The sequence below is a fragment of the Canis aureus genome, chromosome 19 (genome assembly GCF_053574225.1).
Source record: "Canis aureus isolate CA01 chromosome 19, VMU_Caureus_v.1.0, whole genome shotgun sequence".
Lineage (NCBI taxonomy): Eukaryota > Metazoa > Chordata > Mammalia > Carnivora > Canidae > Canis > Canis aureus.
This window is the reverse complement of record NC_135629.1, coordinates 6,811,249-6,830,199: the sequence shown is the minus strand read 5'-3', so window position 1 is coordinate 6,830,199 and position 18,951 is coordinate 6,811,249. Positions and strand designations below refer to the sequence as shown.

The following is an 18,951-nucleotide window of genomic DNA, read 5'->3' as shown; positions in this document are numbered from 1 at the left end:
GGTTCAGGGACAGCCATATTCACTGAGTCCACCTAAAGTAGAAGGGGTGAGGGATCTTTCTGAGGTCTCTTTTATTGATTTTATTTATTTGTTTGCTAAAGAGTTTTTTTTTTTTTTAAGATTTTATTTATTTATTCATGAGATACACAGAGAGAGAGGAAGAGACACATAGGCAGAGGGAGAAGCAGGCTCCCGGTGGGGAGCCTGACGTGGGACTGGATCCCGGTACCAGGATCACGCCCTGAGCCAGAGGCAGATGTCAACTGCTGAGCCACCCAGGTGTCCCTGTTTGCTAAAGATTTATTTATTTATTTGAGAGAGAGAGAGAGAGAGAGAGAGAGAGAAAGAGTCCTAGCAGATTCAGCGCTGAGCATGGAGCCTGATGTAGGGCTCCATTTCATGACCCTGAGATCACGACCTGAGCCAAAACCGAGTCGTACTGTGCAACCCAGGTGTCCCTATATATCTTTTTAAACATTTATTTATTTTAGAGAGAGTTAGAGGGTGAGTGGGTAGAGGGGCACTCAGAGGGGGAAAATGTTTGAAACAGACTCCCTGCTGAGCATGGAGCTCAGACATGGGGCTTGACTCCACAACCCATGAGATCATGACCTGAGTTGAAACCAAGAGTCTGACACCCAACTGACTGAGCCACCCAGGTGCTCCTATTTTATTTTATTTTTTATTGAAATATAGTTGACATACAATGTTACATTAGTTTCAGGTGTACAACATAGCAACTCTATACTGGAGTCTCTTTCATAAGGCACACTAATCTCATTCATGAGGGCTCTGCCTTCATGACCCGATCACCTCCTAAAGTCCTTACCTCCTTATACCATCACTTTGGGGGGTAGGATTTCAACACATGATTTTGGGGAGATGCAAACATTCAGATCATAGCATATAGATCAATGTGTGTATATGGGGATTAGTAGACATACATATATTTCACAACTCTGCCTGCAGAGAGCACCTAGAAGAAAGGACATGGCAAGCAATGAGCATGCTCAGCTCCAGATCTCGGTTTCTGAGCACTATGCTTTAACCAATTGAGCTAACTGGCCTTCACAAAGAAAATTTCCAACAATGAAGAAAATTCTGTTGGACAGCACTGGTCTAGAACCCGGCTACCCAATAAGTGTGTTATAAAGATATTTTTAATCTTCATCTTTGGGTGAGAAAAACAGTGTAGAGAGGTTGTGTTATTATCCCAAGGCCACACAGCCAGGAATCAGCCTAGTAGGGATTTGAATCCAGGATTGTTTTGCTGCAAAGCACATGCTATTCCCTTTCTTAAGAGCCAGGAGCTTCCTGGCTACGTAGAGAGGCACAGGGCTCTTCTGTGCTCCTACACATCTTCCAGTCCTGAGCTTATACCCAACTGTGAAGAAGGCGTGGAGAGCTTCACGTAAGGGGTAAGGGTCGTTGCCCAAGGCACTGAGGGATCTAGGGTCAGTCCTGATTGCATCTCGGATCCCCTGGCTGTTCCACCTTTAGTAAGCCTCTCTGCCTCTCTGGGTCTCAGCTGCATCTCTGTAAAATGAGGAAACTGGTCCCGTGGCTCGAGGGTAGGGGATGGCAAGCAGGGGCCTGGTGGCCGGGTACAGTCTTCAGAGCCTGCCGGTCCGTCTGTGAGGCAGGCCAGCATGAGATGTGGGGTGCAGGGGGAGCGCTTTGGCTTGACCTACACTAATTGCAGCTCCCGCTTCTCGAACGGCACCTATGGAAACGCTGAGGCTCGGAGACGCAAAGCCACTTGGCCCAGGCTACGTAACAGGGGAACGCGGAGAAGCGGGATTCGAACCTGAGACCCTCCGATCCCGTGCGCGTGCCACGCAACCGGGGTCGGGACCCCAGGAGTCACAGGGAGGCGGTTGCCGGGGAGAGGCAGTGACCTCCCCGTCCCCGGGGGTGTGCAAGCCGGCGCCGCCCGCGAGCTAGGCCGAGGCCGGGGCCGGGGCCGGGGCCGGGCCCGGGGCGAGCCCGCAGAGCCTGTCGCAGGCCCCCTCCGCCCCCCGCGGCCGCCCGGGCCCAGGCGCGAGCGCGGCGCCACCCCGGCGGGGCGGGGGCTGCTATTTCTGTCCGGTGAGCGCAGCCCGCGCGGCGAGGCGGGGGAGGGGGCGCCCGCGCAGCCATATTCGCTCCCGCCGGCGGCCCCGCGGCGCGCAGCCACCATGAGCACCGCCGCCTTCCACATCTCCAGCCTCCTGGAGAAGATGACGTCCAGCGACAAGGACTTCAGGTGCGCCCCCGCCGCGCCCGCCCGACCCCCACGTGCCGCCCCCGCCCCTCGGCCCGGCCTCGCCCCCGCCCCCCTGCGCCCCCGTCGCGCCGAGCTCCTCGGCCCTGCCTCAGTTTGCCGGGTCGGAGCCCCAGCGCCTCCCCTCCCGCCTCCCTCCGCCTTCCCTCTCTCCCCGGGCCGGGGCCCCGCACCCCGCACCCCAACCCGCGGTGAAGCCCTCGGCCCCCCTTGGGGATCCCAGCGCCCGCGTCTTCTTCCCGACACGGAAACCCAGCCCCTTCCCGGGCCCACGACCCCGACCCCGACCCCGCTACCCGCGGCGCCCCTGCACCCTCAGCTCCGCCCTCTCCTCAAAGTCACCTCCCGCCTCCCCCCTGCGCCGCGTCGGGACGCCCTCCCCCCTCCCTTCCTCTCCCCTGCCCTCCCCTGGAGGGGCTGCGCTGAGTGGCTCTTCAGGCACCGGTAGGCTGTGGTTGGGGTGGGGGCTTTTAGCTTTTGGGTACCACTCCCCTTCTCTTTGTTCCGCTCTGAGCCACACCCGAACAGAGCTGGAAAGGATGGAGGAAACCTCTCCTCCAACCCTGTCATCCTCAGGGGGAGACTGAGGCCCGGGGAGTGAGGGGTGTGTGGGGGGCAGCGATGGGATTGGCTCTGGTCACACCGCCAGCTCTGGCCCCTGGGAGCCCACAGAAACCAACATAGCCCCCTTACTGAACATTCTGGCACTTTATCCCCAGTTCACAGATGGGGAAAGCAAGGCTCAGAGTCACCGAGGGGCCAGTTGCCGTCCCAGAGCTATGACGTGGAGGATGTGGGGTCCGAATCTAGGCCAGTCTTAACACAGGGGCTGAGATCTTAGCGAGACCATCTGAGCCAGCCCTCTGACAGGTGAGATTGAGGCTCCCCTCTCCTGGTCCTCAGCACCCCTGGGGAGCCTCTAGGAGAGCTTTAGAACCACTGCACTGGATTCAGATCCCGCCCCCAACCACCTACTGTTCGTGTTTCTGTAAGATGGGCTCGTAAGAGAACGGGCCTCAGAGGGTTGGTGCAAGTTTGAAAAGAGGTAATACAAGCGCGATGCTTAGATCAGCGGCTGGCACCAGATAGGTGCTTAATAAATTGACACTTTCCGTTCCATGCACATCAGAAATCTGCCCTGCCCTCTTCCCATTCCTTACTACAACCCCTCACCCCTCTTTCATTTCCTCCTTCCACTTGGGTAGCTCCTACTCATTTGTCACCTCTTTGGGATGCCTCCTGACATCCAGGCAGGGTTGGGCACCTCCCTTGTTTCTTTCTTTTTTTTTTTTTTCTAAGATTTTATTTATTTATTCGTGAGAGACACAGAGAGAGAGGCAGACACATTGGCAGAGGGAGAAGCAGGCTCCCCGTGGGGAGCCGGATGTGGGACTCCATCCTGGGACTCTGGGATCATGACCTGAGCACTCAACCACTGAGCCACCCAGGCATCCCCCACCTCATATTTCTAACTGCATCTAACTTCTAGCCCTGAGATCCTCAGAACCCCAGCAGCAGAACTGTGTGCTTCTTTTTTGCATCCCAGAGCCTGTTCTTGGTACACAGGAGGTGCTCAGTGAGTGTTTTCTGGCTGCCAGGTTCCCTGCTGTGCAGTCTTATTTAGTCTACCCAGCTGCTGGGGTGCTAGTTATTGTCCTTCCTGTTCTCCAGAGGCTCGGAGAGGTGAAGTGACTTGCCCAAGGTCACATAGCCAGCTAGTGGCTGAGGGGATTTGCACCCCTGTCTCTTGGTCCCCAGGTCCAAGTCTCCAGAAGAGGGAGAGTTGGTCCTGCCAACTAGAGCCTGAGCAGCCCTTTCAGCCTGCTCTGCTGGAGAACACTTAAAACCACCCCAAGCATGTGAGAATGGTATCTATTTTTAAAGTCCAAATACCAGGAAGGCTGGGTCCTGCTGACCAACTGTCCAGGTGCCCATGTGGCTAAGTGTTTCAGCTGAGTTGCCTCTAGGGTTTCTCTGGAATGAAACTGAAACCATGCCCTCTGGCTTCTGGAGGCAGGTGGTGACTGCAAGTGGGGGTCCCAGGTAGGGTCAAGAAAGCCTTTGATCCCCGTTGTCCCTCTGTGGGTAGGAGGCTGCTCAGTTCCCACTCAAGACTCCAGCAACCATATGGATAAATGAGGGCTCTCGGAGGAATTCCGAAATCATTTTTCAAAAACACAGTAGTAATTGTTGAGAAACCAGGAGACCTGACTGGTGTGCTGAGTCTCCTCCCAACCTACTGTGTGACCTTGGGCAGTTCCTGCAGCCCCTCTGGGCCTGGTTTCCCCATCTGCCTCATGGTAAGACCTGGTTGTCCTCCCAAAGATATTATGAGGTGGGGCAAAGAAAATTCTCATTTCATAGGTGGAAAACTGAGACTCAGAGAGGCGTCAGTTGCCCAAGATCACCCAGTTCATAAGTGGCAAGACCTATATATTTACTGAAAGCCAAACTTCAGGGGCGTCTGGGTGGCTCAGTCGATTAAGCATCAGACTCTTGATTTCGGCTCAGGTCACGATCTCGGGGTCACAGGGATGGAGCTTTGTGTCAGGTTCCGCGCTGTGTGTGGAGTCTGATTGAGATTCTCTCTCCCTCTCCCCTTCCGCCCCTCTTCCTGCTTGTACTCTCTCTCTAAAATAAATAAATAAATCTTAAGGAAAAAAAAAAGCCAAACTTAGTGCTCAAGCTCTTATCTACCAAATTACATGCTTTGCTGTAATTGCCCCACTGCCCCCACTGCCACCACCACGTACAAAGGCATAATACAACTTTCTTTCTCTGAGAGCTGGTTATTTGCAGGAACTCGGGGGTGTCTGAAATGCTGAGGCATATCTCAGAAGTGCTGGTTTCTGAGTTTGGGTTTCCACAGCTGCTTGGCTGTTAAGGGCTGGCTCTTCCCTTGCCTTTCCTCCTGCCCTCACCCTACCTTCCAGGCCCTCTCCAGACCTGTTCTTTGCTGGGTCTGGAGTCCCAGGGATGAACCTGATGGGCCCCTGTGAGTTCATATTCTAATAAGGAGACACACTGCTAACCAAGCTGACAATGCACTTTGAAGAGTATTCTGATGAGGAATGCAGAGTGCTCTGAGAGAATCTTATCCAGGGGAACCAGATGTGATTAGAGAGTGTGGGTTGGGGGTAGGGCAGGGTGGCAGAAGAGTCATTCCTGAGGCTAGGACATTTGAACTGAGTCCTTGACAATTGAATAGGAGTTCAACAGAGAAGAAAGACAGTGACAGGAAACTCATCTTGGTCAAAGGAACTCATTACCAGACCGAGCTGCGTCTCCATGAACTGCAGCAGAAATGCAGTTTAGAGACCCTGCCTGCTGTCTCAGAATGTCCCTGCAGCTGGGCAGACCTAGGCCATGGCCTGGCTCAGATGCAAATCTCCTCCTTCACCTTACCTTGGCTGCTTCTCCTGTGATGACCAGGCCCAGAGGTGGGCACAGTCAGCCCCCATTCCCTCTTGACCTCCAGCCCAGTCTCCTTCCCTCTCTCAGCAGCGTGAGGCTAATCCCAGCTGTTAAAAATAAACAGCAGTGACATCGACAGGTGCCCTCTTGGTACCAGGGTGCTTGGGTCTCCCCATAACATCAAGCAGCAGGTCTGAGCTTGCAGAGATGAGACTGGACTCCTGACTGTGATCAACTTTGCCACAGGAGGCTTGGGAGGAGCTGGTAGGGCTCTTGTTAGTAGAGTGAGGTCAAGCCCAAAAGCAAGGCTGGTATGAGGAGGCAGGGTGGCCTGGTGGGTCAGCAAAACCTGGAGGCTTCCTCTGGGGCTGCCACTCTCTGGCCCTAACTTTGCCGTATCTCTCCTTGCTGCTCCAGCATTCCCCTCCGGTCTCTCCTCTCAAGTCCCTACAGGACCCAGTGAATGGGTGCAGTGGGCCTCATGGGAACCTACTCCATTGGAGATAGTGTCCTACCTGCTGAGGGCAGCCATGCTTTGACCAGCCAGTTATTGTCACCAGGGGATGTTGGCCCAGTTGTAGTCAAAGACTATTTTCAGGGCACCTGGGTGGCTCAGTCGGTTAAACGTCTGCCTTCAGGTCATGATCCTGGGGTCCTGGGATCGAGCCCCATGTTGGGTTCCCTGCTCAGTGGGGAGCCTACTTCTTCCCCCTCTGCCTTTCCCCCATGGTTTGCACTCTCTCTCAAATAAATAAATAAAATCTTTTAAAAAAAATTCTATTTTCAAGAGAATCTGGGAATTAGAACTTTTACATCAACTTTCCCAGTTTCTAAATGTTGATAAATAGAATTTTTGAAAAACACCTGCAAGGTGGGCACAGCTGAGGGCTGCCAGTTTAAGGCTGCTCTGCCCTCTTTTTTTTTTTTTTTTTTTAATTTTTATTTCTTTATGATAGTCACAGAGAGAGAGAGGCAGAGACACAGGCAGAGGGAGAAGCAGGCTCCATGCACCGGGAGCCCGACGTGGGATTCGATCCCGGGTCTCCAGGATCGCACCCTGGGCCAAAGGCAGGCGCCAAACCGCTGCGCCACCCAGGGATCCCTGCTCTGGCCTCTTAATCTTGGCAGGAACCATCATGCTCCTGCAGCCCTAGTTCATGGCCTTCCTGTTCATAATCCCACCGCAATTTCAATCCTTAGGACATGGATCAAGCCACATGGGTCTGGCCACCTGTCATGGGTAGCACTTGGCTCTGATGACCACCTCAGGGTCAGGGAGCTGTGGTTGGGGACTGGTCAGCTGTTGACATCAATGTCTAAGTTATGCTTGTGGCCCATCAGCATGGCCGAGGGCAGGAGTTCTCAGGGTATGGTCCCTGCCCCTCAGGAACTTGTTAGAAATGCAAATTCTAGGGCCCCTGGCTCAGATCTGAGTCCAGAAACCTTGGGGGTGGGGCCCAGCAATGTCTAATAAACCCTGTAGGTGATTCTGATGCCACCTACAGTTTGGTGGCAAACCAAACTGGTCTAACCACTGGTCTTTAACCACTGGTCTTTAACCACTTTAACCACTGGTCTAAAGGCAGGGACTGAATGGGTTCTCTAAGGTAGGGGTGGCTAGCCCCACTCCACCTGTCTGGTAGACAGGTGTCTATTCGACCTTCTAGCATGGACAAGAGGTGAATGACGTAATGTGCCATTATAATAATGGTGGTGCTACTTATTGAGTGCTCACTGTATGCTCAGCGCATCACATACATTATTTTAACTTCTGTGCAACCCCCCAACACAGGTGCTGTTCTCATCCCCATTTTTCTGACAAGTAAATGAGGGCTCAGAGAGGTGAAGCGACTTGCCCAAGTTGGCATTTCCATAAGTGGTAGGAGCAGGAGCCACCAAACTCAAAGGCTCAGCCTTTAGCCAGTGTGCTGTACTACTCCTAGCCTGCCACGATGTGGCAGTTGGTATCTCACATGTGGGTCTCTTGGTGGTGGCCCGATTGCACCTCCAGCCCAGATAATCTACTTGCCCTTGAATCTTTGTATCAAGGTCTGCTTCTAGGGGAATTCTAAGATACTGCCCAAAATACAGGAGCCCAGTAGCTGCTCAGTAATCCTCCTCTGCCCTCCTGCCCAGGTTCATGGCCACCAGTGACCTGATGTCGGAGCTGCAGAAGGACTCCATCCAGTTGGACGAGGACAGTGAGCGCAAAGTGGTGAAGATGCTGCTCAGACTCCTGGAGGACAAGAACGGTGAAGTGCAGAACCTGGCCGTCAAGTGGTGAGTGTTGGCCTTGATGGGGACGGGGCAAGGCCAGGTGTGAGAGGACCCCAGGGGCCCCTGCCCCTTTGAGGTTCAGTGTCTGAGAGAGTAGCTGCTGAGCAGCTCTTGAAGCCCCAGAGGAGTTAGACAGTGCCTTGGTCTGGATCCGTTCAGAAGTAGACCCAGTCACAGGGATGCAAGTATAAGTTTGGGAAGTGATCTCAAGAGCTCCAATAGGAAAATTGAGCAATGAGATAGGGAAGGAAGACAGCCAATGACATGTGAAACATCAAGCAAGTTACTGCTGTGGGCAAGTGGAGCTTAACCGTACTGGGGACCTTTGAGGCACAGTGTAGGACATGGCTTGTGGAGTGTTCTACCTGCAGGCTGCCAGTCTGGTTGAGGGCTGCTCCCAGGGTAGGATGGAAGGTTATGTATTCATGACCCCTCCAGCCAGAGAAAGCCTTCAGGTGCAGATGCAGGTGCTGGCAGCTGGAAGGTCATGCTGGTGTGCAAAAGGAGTGGTGAGGGCTGAAGGGATGGAGGGCCCCAAAAGCCTTTGCTCTAGATACCATGAGGTTACCATGAGGTTGCAGTCCTAAGACCTTGGCCAGTTACCTTTAGAGCTAAAAAGGCAAGATGAGGGATGCCTGGGTGGCTCAGTTGGTTAAGCATCTGCCTTAGGCTGAAGTCACGGTCTCAGGATCCTGGGACCACCCCCCGCAACATGTCTGGGCTCCCCACTCATGCATGTGGTCTCTCTCATAAATAACTAAATAAATAAATTAACAAACAAACAAACAAACAAATAAAAATTTTAAGATTCTATCCATCTATTCATGAGAGACACACAGAGAGAGGCAGACATAGGCAGAGGGAGAAACAGACCCCCTGAGGGGAGCTTGATGCAGGACTTGATCCCAAGACCCCAGGATCATGACCTGAGCCAAAGGCAGATGCTTTGGCCAAAAGCCAAAGCCACCTAGGTGCCCCAGTAAATAAAATTTTTTTAAAAAATTTATTTATTTGAGAGAGAGAAAAAGCATGAATGGGGGGAGGTGCAAAGGGAGAGAGAGAAGCAGACTCTACTGAGTGGTGCCCAATACAACACAGGGCTCCATGGAGCTCAATCTGATCCTAGAACCCCAAGATCATGACCTGAGCTGAAGGCAGACACTAAACTGACTGAGCTACCCATGCACCCCAATAAATAAAATCATAAATAAATAAATAAATAAATAAATAAATAAGCAAGGTGAGGTATGTGCAGGGCACACCTGTGGGAGGCTGGAAGACTGAGGAATGGCAGGGGTCAACAGTCAACAGAATTGGGGCATTGCCTGTGGAACAGTACTCTGTGAGCTGGGCCCAGGCATTCTGGGCCGTCTTAATGAATTTTGACTTGATCCTAAGAGCAGAGGGAATTCAGTAGAGTTTTATGCAGGGATGTGACATGGTCATGTTTGTAGTCTGGAAGCATCTCTCTAGCCATGCAGTAGAGCTAGAGTAGATGGCGATTTCCCACTAACATAACCAATAGTATGGTAGTATGTGTTCTAGTATGTAATTGGAACATTGACTGAAGTGATAATAAAGTCGTGAGATGCCTGCACTAAACGTAGGTTCACTGTGGGTGCTGTGGCAATTGGAGGTAGAGGCAGGTATGGATGTTTGAGGCTCAGCTACCACAAGCAGCACTGTGGTGCTGATTATCTTTTCTTTTCTTTTCAAGATTTTATTTATTTATTCATGAAAAACACAGAAAGAGAGAGGCAGAGACATAGGCAGAGGAAGAAGCAGGCTCCCTGTGGGGAGCCTGATGCAGGACTTATCCCAGGACCTCAGGATCATGACCTGAGCCTAAGGCAAACGCTCAACCACTGAGCCACCCAGACATCCTGGTGCTGATTTTCTGAATTAGTGATGAGATTTTCTGAAACGGTGAACATCTCAGGGTAGTTTGCCAGAAAACAAAGTACAGTCTTCCTTCAATTTACATGATAGTTACATTCTTGGAAAATTTAGAGTATAATAAAATAGTGTAAAAAGTACTTTGTTTTTACGTGTAAATTGAAATTAGATTTTGGACTCAGATAATTATGGAAAGATTTTTTTTTTTTCCTATGTGAATCCCAAGACATGGAACATTTGGTTTTGCAATATTGTCTTTTCCAGCCCCATGCACATTCCCGCCCCCAAATAAAAGCCAGAAGTGACATCTTATTATTTATGACCAAAAAAGGCCTCCATAAATTTCCAGAACTCTCCTGAGGGCACTACACACCACTCAGGAACTATAAGAGGTAGAAAGGGGGACCGCATGAGTACTTAGAAGAGTTGATGGAAAAAACCGTCTAAAGAGAGCCATAGATTGCAAACTGGGATGCTTTGTGGTTCCTTGGGACCCTTGTTATAGCTCTGTATTTCCCACCAAGGATTCAGACTCAGGAGCAGGAGGGGTGGAGAGGAGTCTGAAGAGAGCAGATAAGAAGGTAGCACCTGGGAATCTGCATTCTAACGCACACCAACATCTCAGAACCTTAACTGAATGTTAGAATCACCTAGGGAATTAGAAACAAAAAACAAAATTCCTAATGTCCAGGCCACACCTGAAAACCAATTAACTCCGAGTCTCTGGGGCTAGCACCCAGGTAATGGCAATGCACAATTAAGGCTGAGAACTACTATGTCTAGTATAGCTATTTTTAAGCTTTAATGTAGATTCAGATCATCTGGGGCCTTTGTTGAACTGCAGATTCTGGTTTGGTAGCTCTAGGGTAGGACATGATATTCTGCATTTCTGACAAGTTCCAGGTGATACTGGTGATACTCATGAAGCGGATATGTGACTAAAATCAGAAGTTCTCAAAGTGTGGTCCCTGGACCACCAGTATCAGCATCTACTGAGAACTTGCTAGAAATTTAAATTCTTAGGCCTTCTGAATCTGAAAATCTGGGGTGGGGCCCAGAGGTTTGTTCTAACAAGCCCTCCAAGAGGATTCTGGTACATGTTCAAGTTTGAGAACCAAGGCTCTTGGGCATTCCTTGGTTTCCAGCTGAGGTTACTGGGATCAAGGGTTTGGCCATATACTGACATGCAAAACCCAGGAGGAGGTGCAGGTTTGGGAGGTGCCAGGAATGATGTTGGCAGACCCAGAGGGTGCCTCTCTTTCTAGCAAAATAGAGAGTCCCCTATCCACATGGCGCCTTTTCCTCAGCATATGTGGGTTCCATGGGCCTGAGGAGACCTAAGGAGCATAATGACTCAGGCTGAGCCTGGGGCTTTTGGACACCCTCCTTCCCTCCCTGCTCAGCCTGGGTCCTCTGGTGGGCAAAGTGAAGGAGTACCAGGTGGAGACCATCGTGGATGCCCTCTGTGCCAACATGCGGTCTGATAAGGAGCAGCTCCGAGACATCGCTGGCATTGGCCTCAAGACTGTCCTGTCGGAGCTCCCCCCTGCAGCCACAGGTACCCGGGTCCCAGGGATTAGGCACTATCATTATTTGTGCTACTTTATGATTAAAGAAACGGGCTCAGAGAGGTGAAGGGACATACCTAAGGCCCGCCGGCTAGTAAGTGGCAGAGAATTCAGACCCTGATCGCTTTAAGTTCAAGGCTCTGTGCCAGGAATGCTTGAGTTGTAAGTAACAAAATCTAATTAATGATAGCTTGAAGGAGTACAGGGTTGCTTTCCTCGTATAATTCCAGAGGGATCAGCCATTCCATTTTTGCAGCAATTCATTTAGCAGCTCCATTAGGACAGGGGTGAGGTCTCTGCCTATGCTTTTTGTCCTTTATTAGAAAAGCATATATTTCCCCAGAAGCTGTCAGAAGACTTCTACCTATATATTTCACTGGCCCCTGCTAGCAGAAAGGGAGTCTAGGACAGGAGCTTTTCCTGCTTCCCTAGTAAGAAGGTGGAAGGCAGAGGGACTGGGTGTGGGCTGAGTCAGCCATCAGTTCTTCAGTCTCTTGATCTGTCCAGTTCAGATGTACTCTGGGTCATACCTTGGACCACTTGAGACCAGGGTCAGCTGGATTCTCAGGGATGTAGGCTCAGAGGTATTATGAGAGCAGAGGCTGACCACAGGTAGAGGCCAGCCCTATGGTCTCACTGTGCCATCCTTGTGCTCTGTATAGGCTCTGGCCTGGCTACCAATGTGTGCCGGAAGATCACCGGCCAGCTCACCAGTGCCATCGCCCAGCAAGAGGACGTGGCTGTGCAGTTGGAAGCCCTGGACATCCTCTCTGACATGCTGAGCAGGTAGGGGAGGCCCACCCTGGGCAAGGAGGACCGAGGGTGGGCGACAAGGGGACAGAGAGGGATTCAAATCCTCAGAGCCAGCATTTAATGCACACCAGGCTCTGTGCTTGGCGCTCCTTGATTGTCCTGGCAGCCCTGTGAAGGAGAAATCCTTCATCATAATTCTATCATCTCAGAGTCCTACCCAAGCCCTTCCCACTTAACAATAAATAGCAAAACCTGGGGTGTGAATTCAGGTCTCTCCAAGCCTCAAAGCCTGTAGGTGTTCATCCTGTCCTTCACCCTCTTCTTTCTCTTTTTCTTCTTTTGGGCTAGTATAGCTGGGCCTTGCTTTAAATTGCACTGGACATTTTAAAACCATTCATTCAACCTCCCAAGATTTGAACACCTGCTCTGTGACCCAGAAAAATATCAGGTGCTGAACTGGTGCTGGGAATATGAAATTGGATGGGTCTTGGGCCCTCCTAGGGAGGAGCTCACAGATACATAATCTAAGTGGAATAAGAATAACAAAAAGAACAGAGCCTTTAGGAGCTCAGAGGAGCAGCTGGGGGTAGGGAACCTTCCTAGATAGGGTCCTGCTAGCTAAGCCTTCAAGGATGGGCAGGACTTGGCCAGGTTGGGTAGGCATAGGGGTGACACTGGAGGGGGAGAATACCCTCAGCCCAGAAGATCCAGGCTGGGGAAGACATGGATCCTGGGGGTTGTGTGAGACCGTGTGGCGCTAGATTGTAATGTGGAGAGATGAGGCCAAGGGCTGGGCAAGAACAGAGGGTGGGTGGCTAAACATTACACTGAATGTGTGAGGAGTGGGGATGGGGTTCAGGGCAGGGGTCCAGGAATGCCTTGTGCCTCTCTGTGTGTATCAGACTCCTCTTCCTATCTGCAGTATGCATGGTAGATGGGAGGGGATGAATGGTCAGGGACACTGCTTAGGAAGCTTCTGGAGGCAGAAACTCAGGTTCTATTTAGGAGATAGACTCCACAGGACTTGGGAGTGGGTGAAGGGCAAAGACTCAAAGATGACCCCAGGGTCTGGCTTTACTAACCGGGGACACAGACACAGGGCCATTGGCTGTGTTGGGGTGCACTCTGGAGGCAGGAGCAGGGGCGTGGGGAGGAAGGTGATGGATTCATTGGATGGGGCATGTTGAATCTGAGGTATCTGGGAGGCACCCAGTCCACCAAAGACTCCATGAGGGCAGGCTCCAGGGTCAGTCTAATCTTACCGGAGCTTCCAGTGCAGGCCCTGTGACATAGCAGGGGAACAAAGAAAGAGATGAAATCCAGAAGAGAGCTGGGCTGGATATGGGAGAGCCATTGAAGAGTTTAGGCAGAGGGTTGACCAGGTCAGAGGTCAGTGAGACCACTGTGGTCTCAGTGAAGGGAATAGACTAACAGGGCGTGTGTGTGTGTGTGTGTGTGTGTGTGTGTGTGTGTGTGTGTGTATGTGTATGTATAGAGTGTGCCTAGCAAAACCCAGACTCCCAGGAAGTCAGCCCCACGTCCCATTACCATCAGGCCAGGTTGCAGGCTGGCAACCTGGAAGTCTGGATTCAAGTCCTGGCCTTGTATTTCTTGGCTGAGTGGTCTTGAGAAAGTCCCTTCTCTCTGCTGCTTTCTTGTGTGTAATAATAAATAATTACTCCACACAGTTGCAGGGGACCTTTCGATTTACCAAGAGTTGGGTTGTCATAATTCCGGGGTGGAGCCCTGGAGAGGATGGGGAGAAGAGAGGTGCCTGGCCCAGGCTGCCCGCTGGGTGGGTAGGCCCCGTCCGACATCCCCTTCGACTCCCCAGGCTGGGCGCCCCTCTGGGTGCCTTCCACGCCAGCCTCCTGCACTGCCTGCTGCCGCAGCTCAGCAGCCCACGCCTGGCCGTGCGCAAGCGGGCAGTCGGGGCCCTCGGCCACCTGGCGGCCGCCTGCAGCACCGACCTCTTCGTGGAGCTCGCGGACCACCTGCTGGATCGGCTGCCGGGCCCTCGCGCGCCCACCAGCCCTGCCGCCGTCCGCACTCTGATCCAGTGTCTGGGTAGCGTAGGCCGGCAGGCTGGCCACCGGCTCGGTAAGGGGGTGTCGCGCCTCTGCAAGGGGTTCGTGACAAGGTGGGTGGTGCTGGGGGCAGACGGGTGGGGCGTGAGCGTCAGCCACCTCCCGGGTAAGGGGATGTGGCCTGACACACCTGAAAGCGGGACGCGGAGCTGGAGAGGCAGTGGGTGGGCTCTGAGTGTGACGTTTTTCTGAACCTGAACTACCTATTCTGAGGCTCACGGATAATTATAAATCATGCCACCAAACTTAAATACAGTATGTTCTATCATCTTGCTTTGACAGATACACTTTAATAACAACCTATAAGCCAGGTTTGGGTTTTTACAAATTTTTATTGGAGCATAACGTACATATAATAAACTGCACTGTTTAAAGTGCACAGGTAAAGTGTGTTTTGACCTTTGCGTACACCTGTGAAACTACTACAGCAATCAAGATACAGAACATTTCCATCACCCCCCAAAAGTTTCCTTGTGCCCCTTTGCCTACCTGTACCTACCCTATGCCAAGACTTAAGCAGAGCTCTTTATATGCATCATGTCTTTAATCTTAACCCAAGTCTCTGCCTGGTAGGCATTGTTATCACTGCTGGAAAGAGAAGAGTATATGGAGGTCCCAGAAGTGTGGTGGTGTGTCTGAGGTCATATAGCTCCTGAGTGGCAGAGACAAGGCTAGAACCTTAACATCTGCTTGATTCTGAAGCCACCAAATTGAGTTTGCAGTGGTCAGGGCTGCAGGTGCAGGGACAGGGTGGGTGCTATGGGCTGAGGGAGCCTGGGAAAGGGTCTGGCCTGCCCTTAGTGATTTACCTGGCCCCACAGGGGCCCACCTGGACCGCCTGGTGCCCTTGGTGGAGGAGTTCTGCAACCTGGATGATGATGAGCTGCGGGAGTCCTGCCTCCAAGCTTTTGAGGCCTTCCTGAGGAAGTAAGTGCAGTACCAGGAGACAGGGGCCCATGGTTTCTTTGGGAAGTTGTTGGGGAAATGGGGGGCCCAGGGGACTGGCCTCAAAGCAGTAAGATCTCAGGACTTAGCAGTGGGCCCACTCCCCTCTCTTGCCTGTCCAGCAGAGCCTCCCTCATCCTGCCCTACAGGTGCCCCAAGGAGATGGGTCCTCACGTGCCCAACGTGACCAGCCTCTGCCTCCAGTACATAAAGCATGACCCCAACTATAATTATGACAGTGACGGGGAGGAGGAGCAGATGGAAACAGAAGATAATGAATTCAGTGAGCAAGGTGGGTGGCCAACTTCGTCATTGAGGCTGGAAGGCAGAAATGGGTGCAGCTTTTTTTTAAAAATATTTTTATTTTATTATTTATTCACAAGACACACAGAGAGAGAGAAAGAGGCAGAGACACAGGCAGAGGGAGAAGCAGGCTCCATGCAGGGAGCCCGATGCGGGACTCGATCCCAGGACTTCGGAATTATGCCCTGGGCCAAAGGCAGGTGCTAAACTGCTGAGCCACCCAGAGATCCCAAGGGTGCAGCTTTCCTGGGATACTCCCTTATCCCCCACCCCCAGCCAAAGACAGAGCCACATCTGGCACCCCCATCCTGATCGTTTTTTTTTTTTTTTTTTTTTTTTTGAGAGAGAGAGAGAGAATGAGCAGTGGGGAAGGGCAGAGGGAGAGGGACCAGCAGACTCCCCGCTGAGCAGGGAACCTGCTGTGGGTCCTGATCCGAGGACCCTGGGATCATGACCTGAGCCAGATGCTTAACTGACTGAGCCACTCAGTACTGCCTCCCCACCCCCATCCTGATCTTTTTTTTTTTTTCACCCCCATCCTGATCTTAACTCCTCCTCAGTCTTCAGCCCTGCCGTCTGTAATCTGGGTTCCCGAAGGTCTCCACCCTGTGCCTAGATCATGGTAATGATCATGGTAATTTATTGAACATCTACTGGTTTCCTGAGCATTCTCATTTCGTGCTTCTTCCAATAACCTTAGAAAACCAGATGCTTGTTATCCCCATATTTCAGACAAGGAAACCCAGACTTAGAGATTTGCCTGAGATAACACAACTAGAAAGTGGCAAAACTGGGACTTGGGGCCCTCACCTCTATGCTGCCATCTCTATGCCTGCTTAGTAATGGCTTCCGAGAGATGATGCTTTAACCCAGCAGAGTGAAGCTCTGCTGGTGGAATGATAGGTACTGACAGGGAAAGAGATACCTGGATGGAGAATGGATGCAGTGGCTTCCTTCCTTTCTGTGGGCATGGTTCTACCTGTCACTCAGACTGATGACCCTGGGCCCTAGAAGCAGGACGTTGATGGAGGAGAGGGACTTCGAGCCTGATGGGAATACTCAGAATAAGATGGGATGTTAGGGGCAGCCCGGGTGGCTCAGCGGTTTAGCGCTGCCTTCGGCCCAGGGCCTGATCCTGGAGACCCAGGATCAAGTCCCACGTCAGGCTCCCTGCATGGAGCCTGCTTCTCTCTCTGCCTGTCTCTCTCTCTCTCTCTCTCTCTCCCTGTGTCTTTCATGATTGAATAAATAAATAAAAATCTTTATTTAAAAAATGGGATGTTAGGAGATGAGATCAGAGAGGTGTGTTGGGGTCTTGAATGCCTAGTCAGGGAGAATGAGCATTTTCTTGTCAGTAGCCTGGAGCTATGGATGTTCCTCCCTGGGTGGCATAGGGTGGAGGTAACAAAGAACAGTTCATCAGAGGACATCTGCTCTGACATCTGCTCTGGACCATCTACATGGCCCCCTATGGCTTCTCCAGATGCCAGTTCTTTGGAAGTCTGAGTCATCTACAGAGTGACATGGGTAGAAAGAACGCACTAGCCTCTGCGGCTGTGCCTGATGGTGTTCCTAGTTGGGACCATCCCCCTCTTGGTCCCTTGTGTGTCTCCCCAGATATATGGGTGGGCCTCGTGGGCCTGAATCTCAGTTCTGTTGTTTTCTACCTGTGTGTCCTCAGGAGAGTCTTGCCCTCTCTGAGTATTATTCTTGTCATCTATAAAATGAGGCTCAAGGCACTCCCATATCTAGGGTGTGATGAAGACTTGATGAGCTCCATCCTCTCAGGGGAGCTTAGAAAGTAGAAAGCCACACAAGTGCAGCTTTCCCTTGTTAATAGTCTTGCTTGGAAGCCAGAATCAGGGCTTGAGAGGCTGGGGGTAGAGGGAGGGAAGAGGCCAAACGGAGGCCTGTCACCTCTCCCTTCTGGAATCCCAGTAAGTGAAACATCACACAGTCAGTTTTGACCAAAGGGTGGGTTTTGTGCCCCAAATGGATTCTTTGAAATCCTCACTGACAACTTGGAAATTAGCTTTGTCCCTGATGCAGGCAAAACAGTGAAGGGACTGGAGCAAAGGGAGGATGCTGGTTTAACTCCAGCTACATCCCTGCTTATGTAACTTGGGGTGAGCTATTCCCCCCAATTTCCACATCTCTACAGAGGAAAATAAGCCTTGTCTCACAAGGTGATTGTGAGGCTCAAGTGAGGTTGTGGATCTGAAGTGCTTGGCATCACCCCTAGCACATAGGTGTTCATTAAATGGCAGGTAACATTCCTAATAGCCTATAAATAATCATTGAAAGTTGAAACAGGCTTGGCTCCCTCCTCCCTACCCCATTTCTTGTCACTTCCCCTTCTTGGGATATAGCCTGGGTGGGACCAGACTGCAGTGCGCAAGGCTCCATGGGTGTCCTGTTCCCACCCCAGAGAGTGAGGATGAATACAGTGATGATGATGACATGAGCTGGAAGGTGCGCCGGGCAGCGGCCAAGTGCATAGCAGCCTTAATTGGCTCTCGGCCCGACCTGCTGCCTGACTTCCACTGCACCCTGGCGCCTGCGCTCATCCGCCGCTTCAAGGAACGTGAGGAGAATGTCAAGGCTGATGTCTTCGGGGCTTACATTGTGCTGTTGCGGCAGACGCGACCTCCAAAGGGGTGGCTGGAGTCTATGGAGGAGCCCACCCAAACAGGCAGCAACCTCCATATGCTGCGTGGCCAGGTAGGCATGCCTCCTCCTGTCTCCCATTCTTGCTCCCTGACTCATTACTCACCCTCTAACCTGCCCACTCTCCCCTCTGTCCACCTTCTTATCCTTCCACTGCCCCACCATCTGTCCACCCACGGAAGTGTGTGTGCTGAGCACCGTGCCTGGCCCTGTGCTGGGGGCTAAAGTACCTTGGGGAGCAGGGCAGATGAAGTCCCAGTCCCTGGACCACACAGGCTAGGGGCAGATAGACAACACAAATAGGATTCCTAGTCTTCTGAGAAGGAGTTTCAGTTTTATTCTAAGAGCCTAGAAGCCACACAGGAAGGGAATTACAGGATCGCATTCCCATTTGAAGGAGCTCACTCTGGCTGCTGTATGGGGAATGAACCATAACAGGGCGGGAAAGAATAGCTTCTGGAGGCCAGCAGGAAGCCCTTGTAGTTGTCCAAGTGGAAGAGGTGTGCTGTGGGCTGTGAGTAGGGAAAAGAGGAATGTCAGACTGGAGGGGTAGCTTCTGGGTCTTGCTGACAGATTGGATGTGGAGGGCGAGGGAGAGGAAGGTGTCATGTGAGTTCTGGGTTCTGGCTAAAGCCTGAAACTGTAGTTCCTTGACATAGTAGAGGAGGGAAGTTCTGTTCTAGACATTCATGTTGGAGGTCCTTGGATGCCCACGTTGGGAGGTCCAGTGGGTGGTTAGCAGCCGAGTCTGATGTTGGAGATGTAGGCTGGAAGTCTT

At 51.9% G+C, this 18,951-nt stretch overlaps 1 protein-coding gene across 3 annotated transcripts in view; it reads left to right on the top strand.

Annotated features, from left to right (window-relative positions):
• Positions 1-1,296: 1,296 nt before the first annotated feature.
• CAND2 (cullin associated and neddylation dissociated 2 (putative)) overlaps positions 1,297-18,951 on the top strand; it is a 34,131-nt gene continuing 16,476 nt past the window's right edge. The window contains exons 1-8 of one of the 3 annotated variants that reach the window (XM_077857754.1): positions 1,297-1,418; positions 7,814-7,957; positions 11,254-11,408; positions 12,081-12,204; positions 14,006-14,271; positions 15,080-15,185; positions 15,353-15,495; positions 17,935-18,227. In XM_077857754.1, coding sequence (XP_077713880.1) covers positions 7,818-7,957; positions 11,254-11,408; positions 12,081-12,204; positions 14,006-14,271; positions 15,080-15,185; positions 15,353-15,495; positions 17,935-18,227 — 1,227 coding nt within the window. In that variant the 5' untranslated portion in view covers positions 1,297-1,418; positions 7,814-7,817. Of the gene's footprint in view, positions 1,419-2,093; positions 2,246-2,994; positions 3,134-7,813; positions 7,958-11,253; positions 11,409-12,080; positions 12,205-14,005; positions 14,272-15,079; positions 15,186-15,352; positions 15,496-17,934; positions 18,228-18,951 lie in introns of those variants that run through there. The other 2 variants (XM_077857752.1, XM_077857753.1) reach the window with 2 other exon arrangements.